The 17,500-nt window shown below is 38.5% G+C and overlaps 1 protein-coding gene across 2 annotated transcripts in view; it reads left to right on the plus strand.

Moving 5' to 3' along the window:
* Positions 1-1,675: 1,675 nt before the first annotated feature.
* Positions 1,676-17,500, plus strand: part of LOC121358011 (ras GTPase-activating protein 1) — a 47,668-nt gene continuing 31,843 nt past the window's right edge. Inside the window, exons 1-5 of one of the 2 annotated variants that reach the window (XM_041475846.1) lie at positions 1,676-2,305; positions 11,037-11,186; positions 12,852-12,987; positions 13,723-13,793; positions 16,597-16,714. In XM_041475846.1, the coding sequence (XP_041331780.1) occupies positions 1,926-2,305; positions 11,037-11,186; positions 12,852-12,987; positions 13,723-13,793; positions 16,597-16,714 (855 nt within the window). In that variant the 5' untranslated portion in view covers positions 1,676-1,925. The remainder of the gene's footprint in view (positions 2,306-11,036; positions 11,187-12,851; positions 12,988-13,722; positions 13,794-16,596; positions 16,715-17,500) is intronic. The other variant, XM_041475847.1, reaches the window with a different exon arrangement.

Below are 17,500 nucleotides of genomic sequence, written 5' to 3' on the forward strand. Positions count from 1 at the left end.
ACGTTACCCCCTACTGAGTGAAATTCTTAGCACAGCTGTCCTTCCAATCCCCATGCCCCCACACACATGCTGCTTCCCTGGAAGGCACTTAGAAAAGCTTGCGTCATAAAGGGAATCTTTACAATATTTACTCTGCATTCCTATATTTAGGCTTATTGCTACTGCTACAGTAACAAGGTTAAAATTATTTTGTTTAGAAATCTGTGAGGGAAGCAAGAAGCAGTAAAGGGAAAGCCACAGAGAGAGCAGCCTACAACACTCCTTGAAATTACAACTTCTTAAAGCAGAAAAACAGCAGTAAATGGGTATATTATCATGGTATAGACTGAGGGCTAGAGCCAGCTTCTCTTTTCACTGTGATCCTGGGCACAAAACCAGCATAATTCCACATGTCTTAGTAGTGTAAGTTGGAAGCAGAGTTTGCCTTCACAAGGAAAGATATAAAACAATTTCAGCAGATAAAAAGGTGTGAGAGCTGTGAAAGTGGAAGCAGTAGTTTGTTTTAGTAGCTTCAGGAAAAATTCACTTAATACTTTTGGGTAACAGAAAGCTTTGAAAACCTCAGTGTTTAGATGCCTTTTGAGAACTGTAGAGAATCATGCAAGTGTAAGCGTGCTGCTATTTGTAAGCTCTTTTAACACTGTGAGGAAAAAACAAAATCTAAAGATATCTACATACTGTACTGCCTGGTAATGGCAATCACATGACATCTTCTGAATCCCAGAGGTATTTAGGTATGAAGTGAAGCTGATGTACCAAATAAACACAGTTTAGGGGAGAAAAATGATTGATGGTGAAGGTAGGTATAGGTTTGCATAAGGTGGGATTGAGAGCTTGCAAGCTTGAGTAACATGACAAAAATACAGTTTCAGGGAAGTACAAAGTAGACACATAGTCACAGTTCTTACAAGGTAAACAGTACCACCAGGATGTATTTTTAAAACTTATTGCTAGAATTTAATCAGAATCATTAAGGTTGGAAAATACCACCAAGATCATAGAGTCTAACCATCAAGCTAACACTGGCAGGTCCACCATGAAACCATGTCCTCATGCACCATATACACATGGTTTTTGAATACTTTCACAGATGGCAAGCCCCAGGAGCCTGTTCCCCAGGAGCCTGTTCCAGTGCTTCACCACCCTTTCAGTGAAATATTTTTTCCTAATATCCAGCCCAATGCTCCCTTGACAAAACTGTTTCCACTAGTTCCATCAATGCTTGAAGAGAAGCCATAGTGAGGTGGGGACTAGTCTCTTCTTCTGTGTCTGCAGTGGCATGACCAAGGGAAACGGCTTCAAACCGAGATGGAGGAGATTCAGATTACACAGAATCATACAGAATAAGCTGAGCTAGAAGACACTCCATAGCTTTTCTTCACTGTTAGGGTGGTTAGGCATTGGAACATGTAGCCTAGGGAGGTAAAAGTCATCGTCTCTGGAGCTGTTCAAAAGGCATTTGGATCTGGCGCCGGATCATACGAGTTCAGAGTTACAGTGCTCATGTTGGGTTGAACTAGTGAATCCTACGCTACCCACGCGTGTTCCCAGCACCTCGGCAGCGGAACGAGCCCTTTGTCTCGCGGGCCGTACAGCCGCCGCCATCCGCGCTCGCCGTCCCGTACAACCCGACTGCGGTCGTGCCACTCGCGCAAGCGCAGAGGTGCCGCGCAAGCGCGGAGCTCCCCGGGCGGGCGGCGCTTCCCTGGGGCGGCCGCGGGCCGAGGCAGCTGCGCGGGGCCCTGTGGAGCGGTCCAGCCCCCGCCCAGCCGGGCATTGTTCCCGGCTCGTCGCCGCCGGGAAGTTTTAGCCGCGTCCCGGGTCCGCTGCCTGCCGCGTTGGGGAGAGGGGGGCGCGGTGAGGGCAGGGGCCCGGAGCCCCTTTATCGCCTCCTCCCCGGCGTGAAGCCGCCGGCGAGGCTCAACATGATGGCGGCCGAGGCCACGGGTGAGGAGGGCGGCTCGGGCGCTGTAGCCGGGACGGAGGGAGCCGCCGCGGCCGGGGAGCTGGGGCACTGCCCCGCCTTGTGCCGTGGTCGGGCGCCGGAGCCGCAAGGCCCCTTCCTGGTCGGCGGCGGCCCCTCAGGCGGGCCGGATTTGTGCTCAGTTCTGGGGCTGCTGGAGCTGGGCGCGGGGCCGGCCCCTCCAGCGGCCGCTGGGGCTGCCGATCCTGGCTTCCCCCCGCTGCCGCCCCCCCCCGCGTTGGCTGGAGGGCTGGGGACAGTGGACGAGGGAGACTCACTGGACGGGCCGGAGTACGAGGAAGAGGAGGTGGCCATTCCGCTCAACGCGCCCCCCACCAATCAGTGAGTACCCACCGCCCCCGCCTCAATCCTTGTGGGGAGTGGGTACCGCGCCGCAGGGCCTCCACCGCTAGCCCGAGAGAGTGTGTGTCAAACCCGGCTGGAAGTCTCGCAGAAGTTTTGCGTTCCACCTCTTCACCTTCCCTCCCTCCTCCGATTCCGTTCCAACAGGAAGTTTGCTTCTCGGAGACACAGCCCGGGGGCTGTGGAGCGTAGCCCACCCGCAAGTCGGGAGAGTGAGCGGCGGCAGCAGGGCGGTCGGACTACTTCCCCTTGGGGGGAGCTGGTCCTCCGGTACTGAGTGGGATCAGCTCACGAGAAAAAGGCGGCTGAGTTAGTTTTTTGGAAGTTTTCATAGCAGTACTGCAGAGGCTGCCGGGAAGAGTGAACTATTCTGGTTGTGGTTTAAACTAATTGTTGGGGAGACTTTTCCAGTCACTGGTAGCCCCTTCTCGGTAGAGTCATAAACTTAATTTCTGTAAATAGAGTAAAAAAACCTGTCTAATGGCCTAAAAGACTTTATTTACCATGTCATCATTTTGTATTGCATTGCTTTCTGCTGGGAAACAAAAAAAAAAGATAGTTCATCTTTTCCATTTCATAGAGAAACAGCCAAAGTAATGCTCACTTGTTGAATCTTTTTAAAAATTCAGGCAGTCTTGAATAATGGATTTAAAAGGAATTAAAATAATTTCTAATTTTAAAAGTGTTAACAGAGGGATATTTTTATAAATGTTTTAACTGCCTTGCTGCTCAACCAATTTAAAGTTTTCATATAGGTTATGCTTGGAGAGAGGAGACATTTGGAATAAACTGTAGACTTATAGTTAGGTTTTATTGTATTTACCCGTACATCAGGTTCATTTGGATTCCTTTAGTGCTGCTAATAGAAAGAATCTTCCACTAGAGGCAGACTAGTTCTTTGTTTAAGTTGTGTGAAATATAAGGTCAGATAAAGTTATATAGAGTCCATGTAATTAGTAAGTACTTTAAATACAACCTTTGGATTTCACTGTAGAAAATCTGTAGGTTTACTCAAAGCACTTCCAAGGTGTGTGTTAGAATAGAAAATAAACCTTTTCTTCCATATCCTTACCATATTCTCCCCAAAATGAAATGGTTTCAGAAACTTATATTTTTTCATTAGTATAATTTCTATAAATATGTTGTTGTTCTTGCATATAGTGGATAATTTAGGGAGTAACATACAGTTGTATTTAAAGATATATATAGATAGCTCAGAAAGTTAACCTAAAAATCTGTGTGAAATATGGGGTTCGTTCTTTATATTCTGTCATAACTTGACTGACAGAGTTAACTTCGGCATTATGTTACATACTCTTAGGATTTCAGGAGCCATTGTCATTTTAAGTAGGGCATAAAATTATAATAGCTTCTATAACAAGCTTCTCTGAACTTGTTTTGCATATTAAAAAAACAAGCCCAAAGCAAACACAAACCAGACACAATATGAGTTCCTAGTCTTCCAATTTTTAGGCTGTAAAGATGTTACAAATGCTTTTTTAAACACGAGTATGCTTTTAAATGGTGCAAAGTTGGCATTCTGGCTATTGTAGTAATTAATACAAGAGAGATGGGAAGTGAAGCGCCTGCAGGTTCTGCACTTCCCATAAGAATGTTGTAAATATAGTTTGCTCAGGGAGATCTGGGGAATATGTCTTCTGTTAGTGTGTATTCTTTAATATTCAAACAGTGGAAGGATACTAGCATGTAAGCCCTTTATTCACAAACTCAGAATCCCCCAGCTGGGTTGATTTTTTCAATCTTTGATCTGGAGTGAAACTAACTGGGGGCTTGTCTATTCAGTGTGTGTGTGTCTGTGTTTTCATTTTTATGGAGTACAGCAGTGGTGTGTTTATGTTGCAGCTTAATGGTAGGTGGGATGTGCAGGATGCTAGGGAATAAAGTGGGCAACTCTGTGTTTATTTAGATCATTTTTTCCCCTTGCTTTCTGCCCCATTTGCAGAGCTCAGTGACAGAGGTTCAAATAGCATAAGGAAATTCCTTTGGATTTAATGAATGAATAAATGCTGATTCTGTTATGTATTTGATTTAAAATCTTACTTGGCAATTATTTTCTGTCCTAGTGTTGCATTAATGTGGCAGGAACTGTTCCAGTAATTGCAGCAAAACTGGCATTTTCATGTAGTGTTTTTTGAGCAGTGCTTATCAGTTTGAAATGGAAATCATTTCAAATCTGAAAGTGATCAACCGCACAAAATTAAATAGGCTGTCAGAGTACTCTCTGGTTAAAAGAAATGTTGCCCAAAGCAGATATATTCTTACAGTCACTTTTGGAGCTTGTTCAAGTAACATAATAAGAAAAAGCACTGAAGATGAAGACAGGTAGAGAAATACTAAATAAGAATGGATTGCATTAAAGTAGACCATTTTTCTGCCTGATCATAGAGTGGAGTTCTAGTATCTTCACATGAGTGTTCAAGGTGGCAAGCTTAGAGTTCTGCATTTGTTCAGTAACTCATGAAAATATTTTTTTCTGAATAATTGCAGAAGGCCTTTTTCCAGACTAATGAATGAATCTGTTGCACTGTAAACTATGAGGAAATAATGTTGGCATGTTCAGTTAGATACTGTATAAAGAAAATGAAATGTGTATGAGGTTTCTTTGTTTAGCAGTTAATGTAGTTAGCATAGAATATTGTCTTTATTAGATAATGAATTTCTTCATTAGTTCCTGTTGTGTGTGGAAGACAATACCTTATTTTTCAAAAGTTGGTGAGTAGTGTACTCTGGGCCTCTTCCGGCTGGATGTGTGGTGTTAGAAGTACTGTCTTAAATCAGTGGTTAAACACAGAGAGACAGCATTGTACATAACCTGCTACAGGAAGTGAAGCAATAAGTAAACTGAGTGTGTTAGTTCATAGGTAAGTGAAAACTTCAGATAAATAAAACTAGAAGTAGGACAGCATTTGAAGCCAGAAGTTTGAGGGTGATTTTTCAGTAGTTTAGTCAGTATTTCTAGTTAGTATTAGGTAATGTAATTTTGTTTAAACAGCAACTAGAGTCTCTTGACTTGCTCTTTATTTAGTTTTTATTTTGTGTCGTTGATTGAGTCCCATAATACAGTATGGGACTTTGGCAGTTCATCTACTAGCCTACCCCATCGAGAAATGTAATACTGCGCTGTGTTTTTTCAAGCTTTTTTGTCTATATGTTCTGTGGTTGTGAAGGGAAGATGAACACAAATTCTCTAGTGAAGGCTTAGGTCTGTTCAGAATAGGACTCCATATTTTTGTTCAAGCATAAATTTGTAAAATTCCCATAATAGTTTTCCCATTTCTTTCATATCTTTCTTCCCCAAAAAATAAGCTTCTTGTAATATGTCTTGTTGGTAGGCATAATAGAAGGGAGGAGAAGGTGGCATCTTGTTTTAACATAGTCTTTGTGCTGCACATAAGTATTGCAGGATTGATTCCTCAGTGTCCCTCCAGAGTATGGTCAATGCTAGTAAAATGTTGAGTGCTTGATAGAGTTTATACACTTGACCTGCTTTATTTACTTTTAAGCACCATTTAAAAACTGAAGGTGGTCTTTAATAGTTATTATTTTTATATCAAATACCTGCTCTATCATTCTTGTTAGTGATAGAGCAGAAAAAGGTTTCTGTTATTAAATTAGTTTATCTTTAAATCATATTTAGTGCTGAAGGTGGTGAGGAGTAATAAGCATGGATTTATAATGGGAAAATTGTGCTTAACCAACCTAAGACCCTTCTGTGATGGGGGAGAAAGGGAGAGAGTTTACCATAACTTTAGTAAGGCTTTTGACACTGTCTTCCATAGTCTTCTTACAGAGTATAGGTTAGGTAAAAGGGCATGAGGTGCATTGAAAACTTGAATGACTGGGAACAGAGCCAGATGATCAGCAGCTCAGAGTCCAGATAGAGGCAAATTACTGGGGGTATTCCCTAGGGTGCCTTCAGGGTCCAATACTGTGTCCTGCTTGGACAGAGCGCATGCGTTCACAGATAATGCAAAACTGAAAGAGGAGCAGCTGAAGCACCAGGTGGTTGTGCTGACATCCAGAGTGATGTGGACAGGTGGAAGAATTCGGCTGCGGGAGATCTTGTGTAGTTAAACAAAGGAAACAGAGCTCTGGCACTAGGGAGTAGTAACCCTAAGCACGTGGTTTCCAGCTAAACAGCTGGAAAGCAGCTCTTCAGAGATGCATGTAGGCATGAGGATGTGAATAAAGCCAGCAGTGTGCCTGTGTGGCAAAACTTCACACTTGCTTTTCCCACATGTAAAAAGGAAATATGTAAAGAAAGATTTGGTTGTACAGTGTGACATGCTTCCACACGTAATAGCAGCTGCCTCCTTCCATATAGCAAATTCACCTCTTTCTGAATGGCTTGTTCCTTGCACAGGTCTTGTGGTGTTGGGGCCATGTTAGGGACCAGAAACCGTATGGCTGTACTGTGAACTTGCTGAATGCATCCCTCCTCACAGTAGAAAGGACTGGCTGGGCCTAATGGGGCTGGTGTGACTAGCCAGCATCTTCCATGGAGCATGGAAAAATACAGGAATCTCTTGTTTGTGTGTGGACCAGAGCCACAGCTCTGACTGCAGTGCAGCTCATTCCATGAGGTTCATGACTTGACATATGGTTGTCAGCCTCTCAGTGTGGCAGTGGTATAGGCACCATTCTTCTGCACACCTGTATGTTGCTTCTGTGGATATAGAGGCTCTTTGTGATGTTGTTGTCTTTGTTCTGTCTGCCTGCTGTAATTAAATTGTGATAGAAAGGGTTGGAGTTTTGAACCTACTGCTTTTGAAATAAATTGGCAGATGGGAGTATTTTCATGAACAGTTTTGGCAGTTTTCTGAAACATGGAAGCCTTTTACTGGTATTCTCTTAGAAGCAAAATAAAGAACAATTACACATGTTTCTTAAAGCAAGCAAGTTAAACAGATAGTCACAGAAAAAAAAAAACCACCTGAATTGTGATCTCTAATTGATAGGACATTTTATAGTTAAACAATTTCATTACATACGCTTGCATGACTACTTACTCTTATTTCTATGCATGTTATAACAGCAGCTGCATTGTTAGAGTACTAGCTGTGATTCAGAATGCCATTGAATTATGTTTGATTAAAATACAATGAAAGGAGTGGATTGTCAGCATTTAAAAAAAGGCGAAGGTAATTTTAGAAATACAGAAGTGTTCCTAAGTAGGATCAGGCAAACAAGCAGAGGTGACTGATGAGAAATTATAGGGACCTTGTCTTTGGCAGTGATGGAGGATGTACATCTAACTAGCAGTGAGTTAGAGTTTTGAGTGTAAACACTTGTAAGTGACATTCATTTGGCAACTTATTTATGAAAAGCTAGGCAGGTTTTTAATGTGATACCTTCCCATCCAAACTTTAATTCCTTTCATCAGACTTACAGTACATCATACATAGCAATTCCTTTTGCATCAATTCACAGTCTCTATGGTTGGCACTGCTTTGGACTGAAAACAATAAACTTGAAACTGTTTTGATTGCAAAATATTTAAGTTGTAAGTCTTGACGTAGAGAACTCAGAGGGAGAGGTGGTTTCTTGTGATGTATTTTTTCAGAAATACTCAGGCTTCACTAAACTACCTGATTGGAGCTTAAAACCAAAGGATCTGGGGGTTACTTTATTTCATTTCAGAGATGACGGTAGCCTGTTTATATCCTTCAGAGTGTTCTGTGCTCTGTTCTCTGATGAAATTAGGAGTATGGCTAGCTCTGTAGTTTACTCATTTCACTTTCTTTTTGGATAGCACTGACTATTGGATAGATCTTCCTTTGTAATGCAGCATAAGAGATCTTAAAATCTTTCATTAGTGCTCTTTAGATTAGTCAATACCCTTAAATGAGATTGAGTACTGCAGTTTGGCCAAACAGTGTTTACTGTTTGCTATCAAAGTCCTTGAAGATTATGATGGGAAGTTGCGGAATGTATCTTTCTATATTACTGAAAACTGGTGATAGTAGGACGGGTTATAAGACATTGATTTTGACAGTGATGTCTTTCAGTGCTCCGAGATTATATGTTAAGTGAATAAACTGTTTTTATACATTGATGAGACTGCTCTCTGAAAAAATGCAGTTATTTCTTGACAAGCATTTTGCATACTCTAAAGATATTGTACGAGTTGGCACTTAAGTGTGTATCCTATTTTTTTAGAGATGTATAAAATCTACAGAGGTTTCCTGAGGATATCACTTGAGCTGTTTTCTTTTATCATGACTCAATATTGACTGCTTTACTGTTGTTTGTATTAAATTTAGTGTTAATATTTATTTCTGCAGCTAATACTATAGAGTAATTTGGTACATTACACTAATGCAGAGTGAGCTGTAAAATACAGTGTTTTTTTGCCATCTGAAGTTAACATTTTATATGTGGGCTCAGTGACACTGAATTTAATTGCTCTCAGAAGTTAATATTTTTATTTCAGAAAACAAACTTTCCTTAAATGCTTTACCAGGTAATAAATGTCTTCCGGTACACTTGATATAAAAATGTTGAATGGGACAAAATATAGTCTGTTCAGTGTTAGAGGATGTGATCTCCAATATGTGGCATATACCAATATATATGTATTGCCATCACCAGCAAGGAGAGTGTCTTTTTTGTTTGAAGCTTCTGGGCTGAGAATTGGGGCACCTAAATTTGTGCTGTTGTTGTTAGAAATCCTGGTCCCTTACAGAAAAATTATATTATTTGCATATGATCCTGCCTTTCTGTTTATTCTGTAATTTATTTTTTTGTAATTTGCATTCTTATTAAGACTCCCACTTCATTTTGAAATTGTGCCTTTCTTTAAATTTGGCATTTTAATGCAATGTATCTCTCAATACAGATACAATTAATAGAATCAATAGAATTAAGATTATTTTCCTCAAGTGGGTGATAAATAGGAACAAATAAAATCTCAGTGAACCTGTTACTAATCTAAAATAGATTTCATTAAATGGAATGTTTGTTTCTTCATCAGGGAGGTTTATTGGGTCTCAGAGGGAGGAGTTACATGCTTGATGAAAGTCAGTCTATCCAGGAAGGCAATGCCCTGTTGTGACATGTTGGGAGCAAACTCACTCAGGTTTCAGCTGTGCTGTGCACACTGATGCACAGAATATTTAATCCTACTTACTTTATAATCAACTGTCTTAATTTTGCTTCATTTCCTAAAAGACCCTCCTCGTCGGGAGGGTGTGACCACTTCTTTGTGGACTGGCTTTGAACAACAGGTTTCTGTTCATGAAGCTCCTTTGCTCTGGAATGGAATGACGCAGGCTCTTGCTGATATAACTAGGCCTGCAGCAGTTTCAAGTTTTAAATGTTGTACAGACACAGCAGTGCTTCTACTGGTTTAGGTTGTTTTGATCAGGGTGAGGAAGAGAAGCAAAGGGGAGCAATACTAGCAAGCACCCTGTTTTGTGAGGTTAAACAGTATTTATGCTTGTGCTGCTCCTACTGGTGAAATATGTTTTTTGGTTTGGTTTATCAAGGTTTTGTTCTGATAAAAGCTCTCAAAGCTTTTGTTTCCATTTTGTAGAAAAAAATTGCTTTTGTTCAGATTTTATCAACAGCTCAGCTTTTAGTTTTGTTTTCATTTTTCTGAAGCTGTATGCTGTGCAGTATTTTATATTTTTGCATATATTAGTTCAAGAGATCATTTACATATCTTTTAAATTGCATGTTTGTGAATCTTACAAAACAGTCTGTGAACTGTTAGAACTAAATGGTATGTGATCTGAAGTGGTGAAGGATTTTAGTTGTCTAAAACACTGGCTATTTTAAAGCTGACAGTTTCTGAATGTAAAAATTAAAGGTTTAATTAAGGAAAATTAGGTGGAGGAGCTAATGAATTATGGCAATATATAGCTCCAGAGCATGGTGTGGCTTGATGAAGGTAATGAGAGCAATGGCTGTCTTTGAAAACTGCTCTCCCATCACTACTTTCTTGAAAAAAAAAAAGTTATTCTTGATCATTTGAAGTAGAACAAGTGTTCTGACAAAGGCTGTCTAAATAAACTGAGATAGGTGATTGAATGCTTGAATGGCAGCAGTAGATTAAAGATTTCTTTTGTCATATTTTGCAATCTGTGATTTGCCATGTATCGGCACTCACTTTTGATTGAGAGAGTGCACATTGTGATTAGGAAAGGTGATTTTGGGGCTGGTGGATGGTGGCCTGGTGACTGCTGTCCAGTTCTTTACTGGCTTTGCTGCAGCAGCATCTCTGTCAGCTGAGGAACAGTCTGATAGAATTCACTTCTCCATTTGTGTTTTTGAAATACTGAGCCTGAACTGACACCTTGGTAGGCTTAAAATACAATAGTCTTCCAAGTCAGGTCAGTCACCTCAGTTTCAGTTTTTTTAAAGTAAACAAATTAGGGAAGAGAATAAAACAATGATATGTGTAGAGCCTCTGCCTCTTAAGGTTGTTCCTTGGGAAAAGTAGGTTATCTGAAAAACTTTGCTGTGTTAAAAGTGCTGTTTATTGGAAAAATGTAAGCTAGGAGGTTGAAATTGTAACAATGTGATAGACCAAGTTTTGGAGTTACATGGGTTTTGGCTGAAAGATTTTCTTTCTTTCATGGGTCTGTTTTGTGGAAGTAAACGAAACCCTTAAGTTCTAAGTGAAATAAACGGGCAGGAGATCTTTCTCCTTTTTCATGCCTTGACACCCATTGTAACTTTTTTTCAGGTGGTATCATGGAAAACTTGACAGAACAATTGCAGAAGAACGTCTTCGACAAGCAGGAAAACCTGGAAGTTACCTTATTCGAGAGAGTGATCGGAGACCAGGTTCATTTGTGCTTTCATTCCTTAGTAAAACAAATGTCAATCATTTTAGGTGAGAATTAAGTGTTTTATTTTGAATACTGTGATCTCTCTCCTTTTTGTTGCAGAGCACAAAGTGAACAATGATTGTATTATAATGCAGTGTTTTTGACTCTTAATGCTTTCATTGTACAGCTTTTTACTTGGTTTGATTGTTTTAAAACATGCTACTTTAAAATCAGTTTGTAGGGTGAAGAACCGAAGTGTAAGGAAACCAAAAATATCTGGATAGAGAAGCTTGCCTAAAGTGGTTTGAGTAGATTTAAAGCACCATGCAGGTTTCATTAGTCAGTGAAGGAGATTGCTTTGTGTGTGTTCCATAATAATCATTGTAGTTAGCACAGTTAAAGTGCTAGCATATCTGTTTGCTTTTTTAATTTTGAGGGAAAAAACCCCACCCAAAACAAACAAACACCCCCCCCCCCCCCACCGTATATTTAAGAATTTAAGAACTGACCTGTTTATACAATGCAAAAACAAAAGACAGAATCAGTAGTAAAAAAAAATACTTATTATCTTTGACCCAGCACAGGTCGTAACTTGTGATCTAAGTCGGCCAGACTCAGAATGGTGGGAAGCTCACATCACTGCAGCTAACTTGAAATTTCAGTGGGAAGAAAGCAGACTGACTCTGATATAGTGGAATAACCATGTGGTTAATCTGGTTCCCCAGGAAAGAAAAAGCCAAAAAAAAAAAAAAAAAAAAAAAAAAAAAAAAAAAAACCCCCCACAAAAAAAAAAAAAAAAAAAAAAAAAAAAAAACCCCCCAAAAAAAAAAAAAAAACCCCCCCCAAAAAAAAAAACCCCCCCCCCCCCCCCCAACCCAAACAAAAAAGCCCCACAACAAACAAAAAGAAGCCACAAAAAATCCCAAAGCAAAAGCCACCAATAGATTATATGTTTACTAATTGAAAGATTTGCTGGAAACAGCTTTCAGCATATGTCCTGAGCATTGTTTTTTGACTCCTGTTGCACTGCTATATGCTTATGAGCTTGGACTTAATATCTGAAGATTCATCTTTGTATGCATTTTGCATTACATCTTGGGAGAAACAGCTTAATTCAAATTATGCATTAACTACTGAAATGGTTGTGTGAGCTTTTTCCCATTAGATATCAGATTTTTAATTGAGTTTCAAGAGATACTTTGATTATTCCAAAGTAATTTCTTAACTTTTAATATGGATGCTAAACTAACTGTAACAAAATGACTAATTTTTGATGGTGTTTGTTTTCTACATTGTATAGTTTTGAAGTGTAGTAATTTTTTGTTAAAGTACTTTGCTACTTTATGCCTGTTATAAAAGGTGTATGTTGTGCATGATACAAGTAATAATGCTGTTGTATAGTAGTGCATTGTTTCAGTTTTCCAGGATGTTCATGCTTAATTTTTTTTTTTAAATTTCATTTAGTTCTGACAGATGTACTGTCTTTTACTGTGAATCAGCTCTTTCTTTAGATAAAAAACTTGGTCGCTCATAAAATATATGTATTAATAGTTTTGATAAAATATTCTTTAGGTTTATTTACATGTTTACAGTGAGTCTGTAACGATGCATTTTGCTGAACATAGGCACTGTTTTAAGAATTAAACATGATCCTAATCTCCTTTTCTTCAAAAAAAACTGGTAGCAAAAATTTTTTCTAATGTCAAGCTTCTGGTTGTTTTTATTGACAGGATTATTGCCATGTGTGGAGACTATTACATTGGTGGGCGTCGCTTTGCTTCACTCTCAGACCTGATTGGTTATTACAGTCATGTGTCCTGCTTGCTGAAAGGGGAAAAGCTCTTATTTCCAGTAGCACCTCCAGAGGCAAGTAAAAAAAAAAAATTCCTGAAGACTTACTTACTAAAATGTTTGTAACTTTAATCACTATTCAAAATTTTCTTTGGGAAAAACATTTTAGAAAGTTTCCTGTTGTTTTGCATAGGCATATGTGGAACTATAGGAAGTATGAAAATGCATTTTTATGATACAAAGTAATGATGAAAAGGAATTTGCTATTTGCTATTTTAATAAAAATACATAAGAAGGAGGATAGAGGTATTGCAGTTATTGCACAATATAGTAACATCATTTTAAGTAGACAGAGAAAAACAAGACTATACTGAGTTCTTGTAATAAAGAGCTGTGTTGCAGTGTAACCTTCACTGTTTTGTCACATTTTGGCTATCTAACAATAGTTTCAAAATGCATCCTGAAATAACCTGAAATAAGGTTTCTTTCACATGCCCATCCTTAAAACAAAAACAGTAATTAAAATGAAAAAAAACCCAAAACCTGAATAAAGATGTTTCTGAATGTTAAAATTCTGGACATTACTTCTGCTCTAAGTGAAAAAAAATTTAAAGTAAGTGCTCTTAGTCAACAAATTACACGTTTCTAGCTGACAGTGGTTTTGAGCTTTGGAAATATAAAACTGGCAAGGCAGATATAAGTGGTGTTCTTTGCCTCAGAATAGCATAAGGCTGGGGAGAAAGACTCTACAATATAGAATATGCAGTGCAGAGTATAGAGAAAAAACCATTGCTCTTTTTTAAACTGTAGCCTGTGGAAGACAGAAGGAGAGTTCGAGCAATTCTGCCTTACACCAAAGTGCCAGAAACTGATGAAATAAGGTATGTTGAGTAACAATAGTAGCTTTGAAATTCTCAAGAGTATTGATAAATAGCAATAATTTAGGTAGGTGTTTGTATGCAAGTATTTTCCAGTTCTGTATTAAACTTGACGTAGTTAGTTTAACAGGTGATATCTCTCTGTTCTTTGGTTGGAAATAAGAATAAGACATTTTGTTCTTAGTATGCTTGTTTGTATTAATTGAACAGAAGGTACATAAAGGTACATAGAATTAAAATTCGTAATGTTAAGATTTTGAAATATTTTTTATAAAGCCCTAGGTTTTTACCAAAAGGATAAATTTATGTGTCAAAGAATTCTGTATGGAAATGCCGTATCTGAGTGTGTGGAAGAAATGAGGTAGGCTTTTTTCTCAACTGCCACAGAACTATTAGATGTGTAGCTAATGGAAACAATTCAGAAAACTAGAAAGAGAAAGTGGGCCTTGGCTACTTACAAATTTAAAAATGGAAGAAGTGAGTTTCAACAGAAGAGCATTTTCTGTTTACTTGGGAGTGATACTGCTTTCTTGAGAATTTTTTTATCTCAAGATGAAAAAACAGGAGGATTTGAAAGTGATTTGTGGTGATTTCTAATCTCTCTAATGATACAGATTTCATAAGCTGATGTAATACACCAGTTGAATTGGGAATGTTCTTAGGTTTAAGATTATTATCTTAAAATGTAGGAAAAGTATGAGAGCTTTATATCCTCATTTGGATGGAAATTTATTCCAAGACTCACAGTCCAGTCTGATCCTTTAAAGGATGATAGCAGGATATTTGTTTTTGTAATTATGTGTTTTAGTAAGGTGATAGACTGGGAAGGGGCTCTCTAATGGCACATTGCAACTAAGGCCTCCTGCTCTGTGAGGGAGCAACCACAAAAAAAAGAATCCTTTATGTGCCTTATTGCTCCTATCAGCTTAAGAGAAAATAGCATTTTATTGTTTGCTGTCATAACAAAAATTATAGGCAATTAAACCTTTTCTTCCTCTTTTAAGATAGAGCTGAAATGCAGAGTTGGTATTTGTGTTTTGGGGTCTACATGGTTAAAATAGTTTTGTTCGTGGTATAACTGAGACCAGAGTTCTCAGGTTTGTTCTAGATTGAATTAATATGCTCTTGAAGAAATTATGTATTTCAGAGAATAGTAAATATGTTTAAGTTTGAAGTATTACTGAGTTAATTTCAACATGTCTTCCATGGAGTAACTATGCAGTTTTGGAGGGTGCTCTTGTTGTTTGTCATCTCTTAAAGCTGAATAGCAATTGAATTTATTCTTTGTTTTCGACAGTGGTTTGTTGTGTCTTGTTTTTTCTGTTAGCCTACTTCAAATGAGAGCTGTGCCATAGACATTTGCTATGAAATTTTGAATTGAAATGGTAATTAATGAGCTTCTCTCTTTATTGTTTTCCTGTACCTTGATGCATCATGAAACATGATCAAAAATTTTGTGCCGCAGTGAGAGGTTTTCATGTGACCTGAGTTTGTGTTCTTAACATTTAAGGAATAACTTACACTAGTCTTCCAGAAACGAAAACTCCCTTAGACCAGGTGCTGGGTCCTGCACTTTGGCCATAATAAACCCTCTGCAGAGCTAGAAAGCTGCCCAATGGAAATGGCCCTGGGGGTCCTGGTCAGCAGCTGACTGAAGATGAGGCAGCTGTGTCCAGGTGGCCGAGAGAGTCAATGGCATCCTGACTTGGATCAGCAGTGGTGTAGCCACTAGGGCTAAGAAAGTGATTCTTTCCCTGTGCTCAACACTGGTGAGGCCGCACCTTGAGTACTGTGTCCAGTTCGGGGCCATGCAACTCAGGAAAGACGTTGAGGTCCTGGAGTGTGTCCAGAGAAGGGTAATGGAACTGGTAAAGTGTCTGGAGTACAAGTCCTGTTAGGAGCAGCTGCCGGGCCTCAGCCTGGAGGAGTCTCAAGGGAGATCTCATTGCTCTCTACAACTCCCTAAAAGAAGCATGTAGCCAGGTAGGGTTCAGTCTCTTCTTCCAGAGGGAAGAACAGTGACAGGATAGGAGGACATAATCTTAAATTGCCCTTTAGCCTGCAGAGTGGCCTTAGGTTAGGGGAAAATTTTTTACAGAAAGGGTGATTAGACACTGAAATACTGCCCATGGAGGTGGGGGAATCAGTGTCTCGGAAGGTGTTTATGGAAAGACTGAATGTTGCACTTAGTGCCATTGTCATGTGGTATTTGGTAGTAGGTTGGACTCAATCACCTCAGAGGTAATTTCCAACCTTTTGATTCTGTGATTCTTTGCTTTTGAATGTTAATGCTTACACTTGTACCTAATTGCATGGCGTCTCTGGTAACTGCTCTGTATTCTCTTTGCATCACTTGTCTTCATATATGAGAACATAATGAATAGGTATTCCACAATTTACATTATGCAAGGTAATATTTCAATGAAAGGAACATTATTTTCTTATAGACTGCTAAGGTTTATTTTACTTGTGTGCCATATTTGATCTCTCCTGGTAAAAGAACAATATTACTGAATTTTAATATTGCTGTGTCATTTTTGTTTTATACATTAGCACACTTTGAAGTTGACAGCACTGAAGTATATATTAGGTACTAAACATAAATCAAAAGTATGAAAACTTGTATATAGTAGCCACTTAACTGTGATGAAAAATACACATGTGCTTGGAATATCAGTTCCTGCATTTTTTACAAATAGGTTTTCTCAAATATTTTATGGAAATTATACTCAAGAATTCATTATGTTAATTAAACTTTATATTATGATTGTATCTCTGTTTTAAATCTTGCTATAACCCTCTTCAGTTTCCTTAAAGGAGACATGTTTATTGTCCATAATGAATTGGAAGATGGCTGGATGTGGGTTACAAACCTACGGACAGATGAACAAGGTCTTATTGTGGAGGATCTGGTAGAAGAAGTGGTAAGTAATTTTTGTATTCAGATTTCTTAAATGAATGGGATTTTTTAATAAAATAATACTGAACAAAAACTAGTGACATTTTATTTGCCTGTTTTCTAATTATGTACTTTTCTGAAGCTACTAAATTCATCTAGTAGTTCTAAAAAACTAAAACCTTTAAGCATAGTTTGTTACCAAAAAGTGTTTATTCATATGTTGTCCAAAGATAAGTGCAAATGAAGGGTATTGTAAATTTCCTAGGCATTTCCCTAAAATCTGCTGTCCTGGTGAAGAATCATTAAATTGCATTTCTTTCTTACGATTGCTGTGAAATGTTCACTAACTCAACAGAATGTAATTTTGCATTGTGGTAGGTCTTTATCTTTATTCTAGGATAAAATTTGGGTTAAAAATATATTGGTGAGAAGAAAAAAAGGAAAAAAATGTATTTTTTTGTAATATCTTCTTACACACTATGTATGTTTTGCTAATAGCAATGTTACTTGAGATGCTTCTCATAAAGGACCTGTGTCAGGATGTGAATAGCTAAACTGAAGAGGCAGTACTAGACTGTTGATCTGTAGACTGATAGGTCAGTGGTAATTTAATGTTAGGAAGGCTGAGAAGGTTGAAACTTTCTAAAAAGTTACCACCTCTAAAGGACTTGGATCATGAATGAAGTAATCATCAGAAATAACATTTTTGCTGAATTTTCACCTAATGAATGAAGAAGAAAACTTTTCATAGAGCTGCAGTAAGCCCTTTAAGGTAAAAAATGCCTCAGATTTCTAAATACAATTTTTTTTT

This window comes from Pyrgilauda ruficollis, unplaced genomic scaffold (genome assembly GCF_017590135.1).
Source record: "Pyrgilauda ruficollis isolate IOZ18807 unplaced genomic scaffold, ASM1759013v1 scaffold367, whole genome shotgun sequence".
Lineage (NCBI taxonomy): Eukaryota > Metazoa > Chordata > Aves > Passeriformes > Passeridae > Pyrgilauda > Pyrgilauda ruficollis.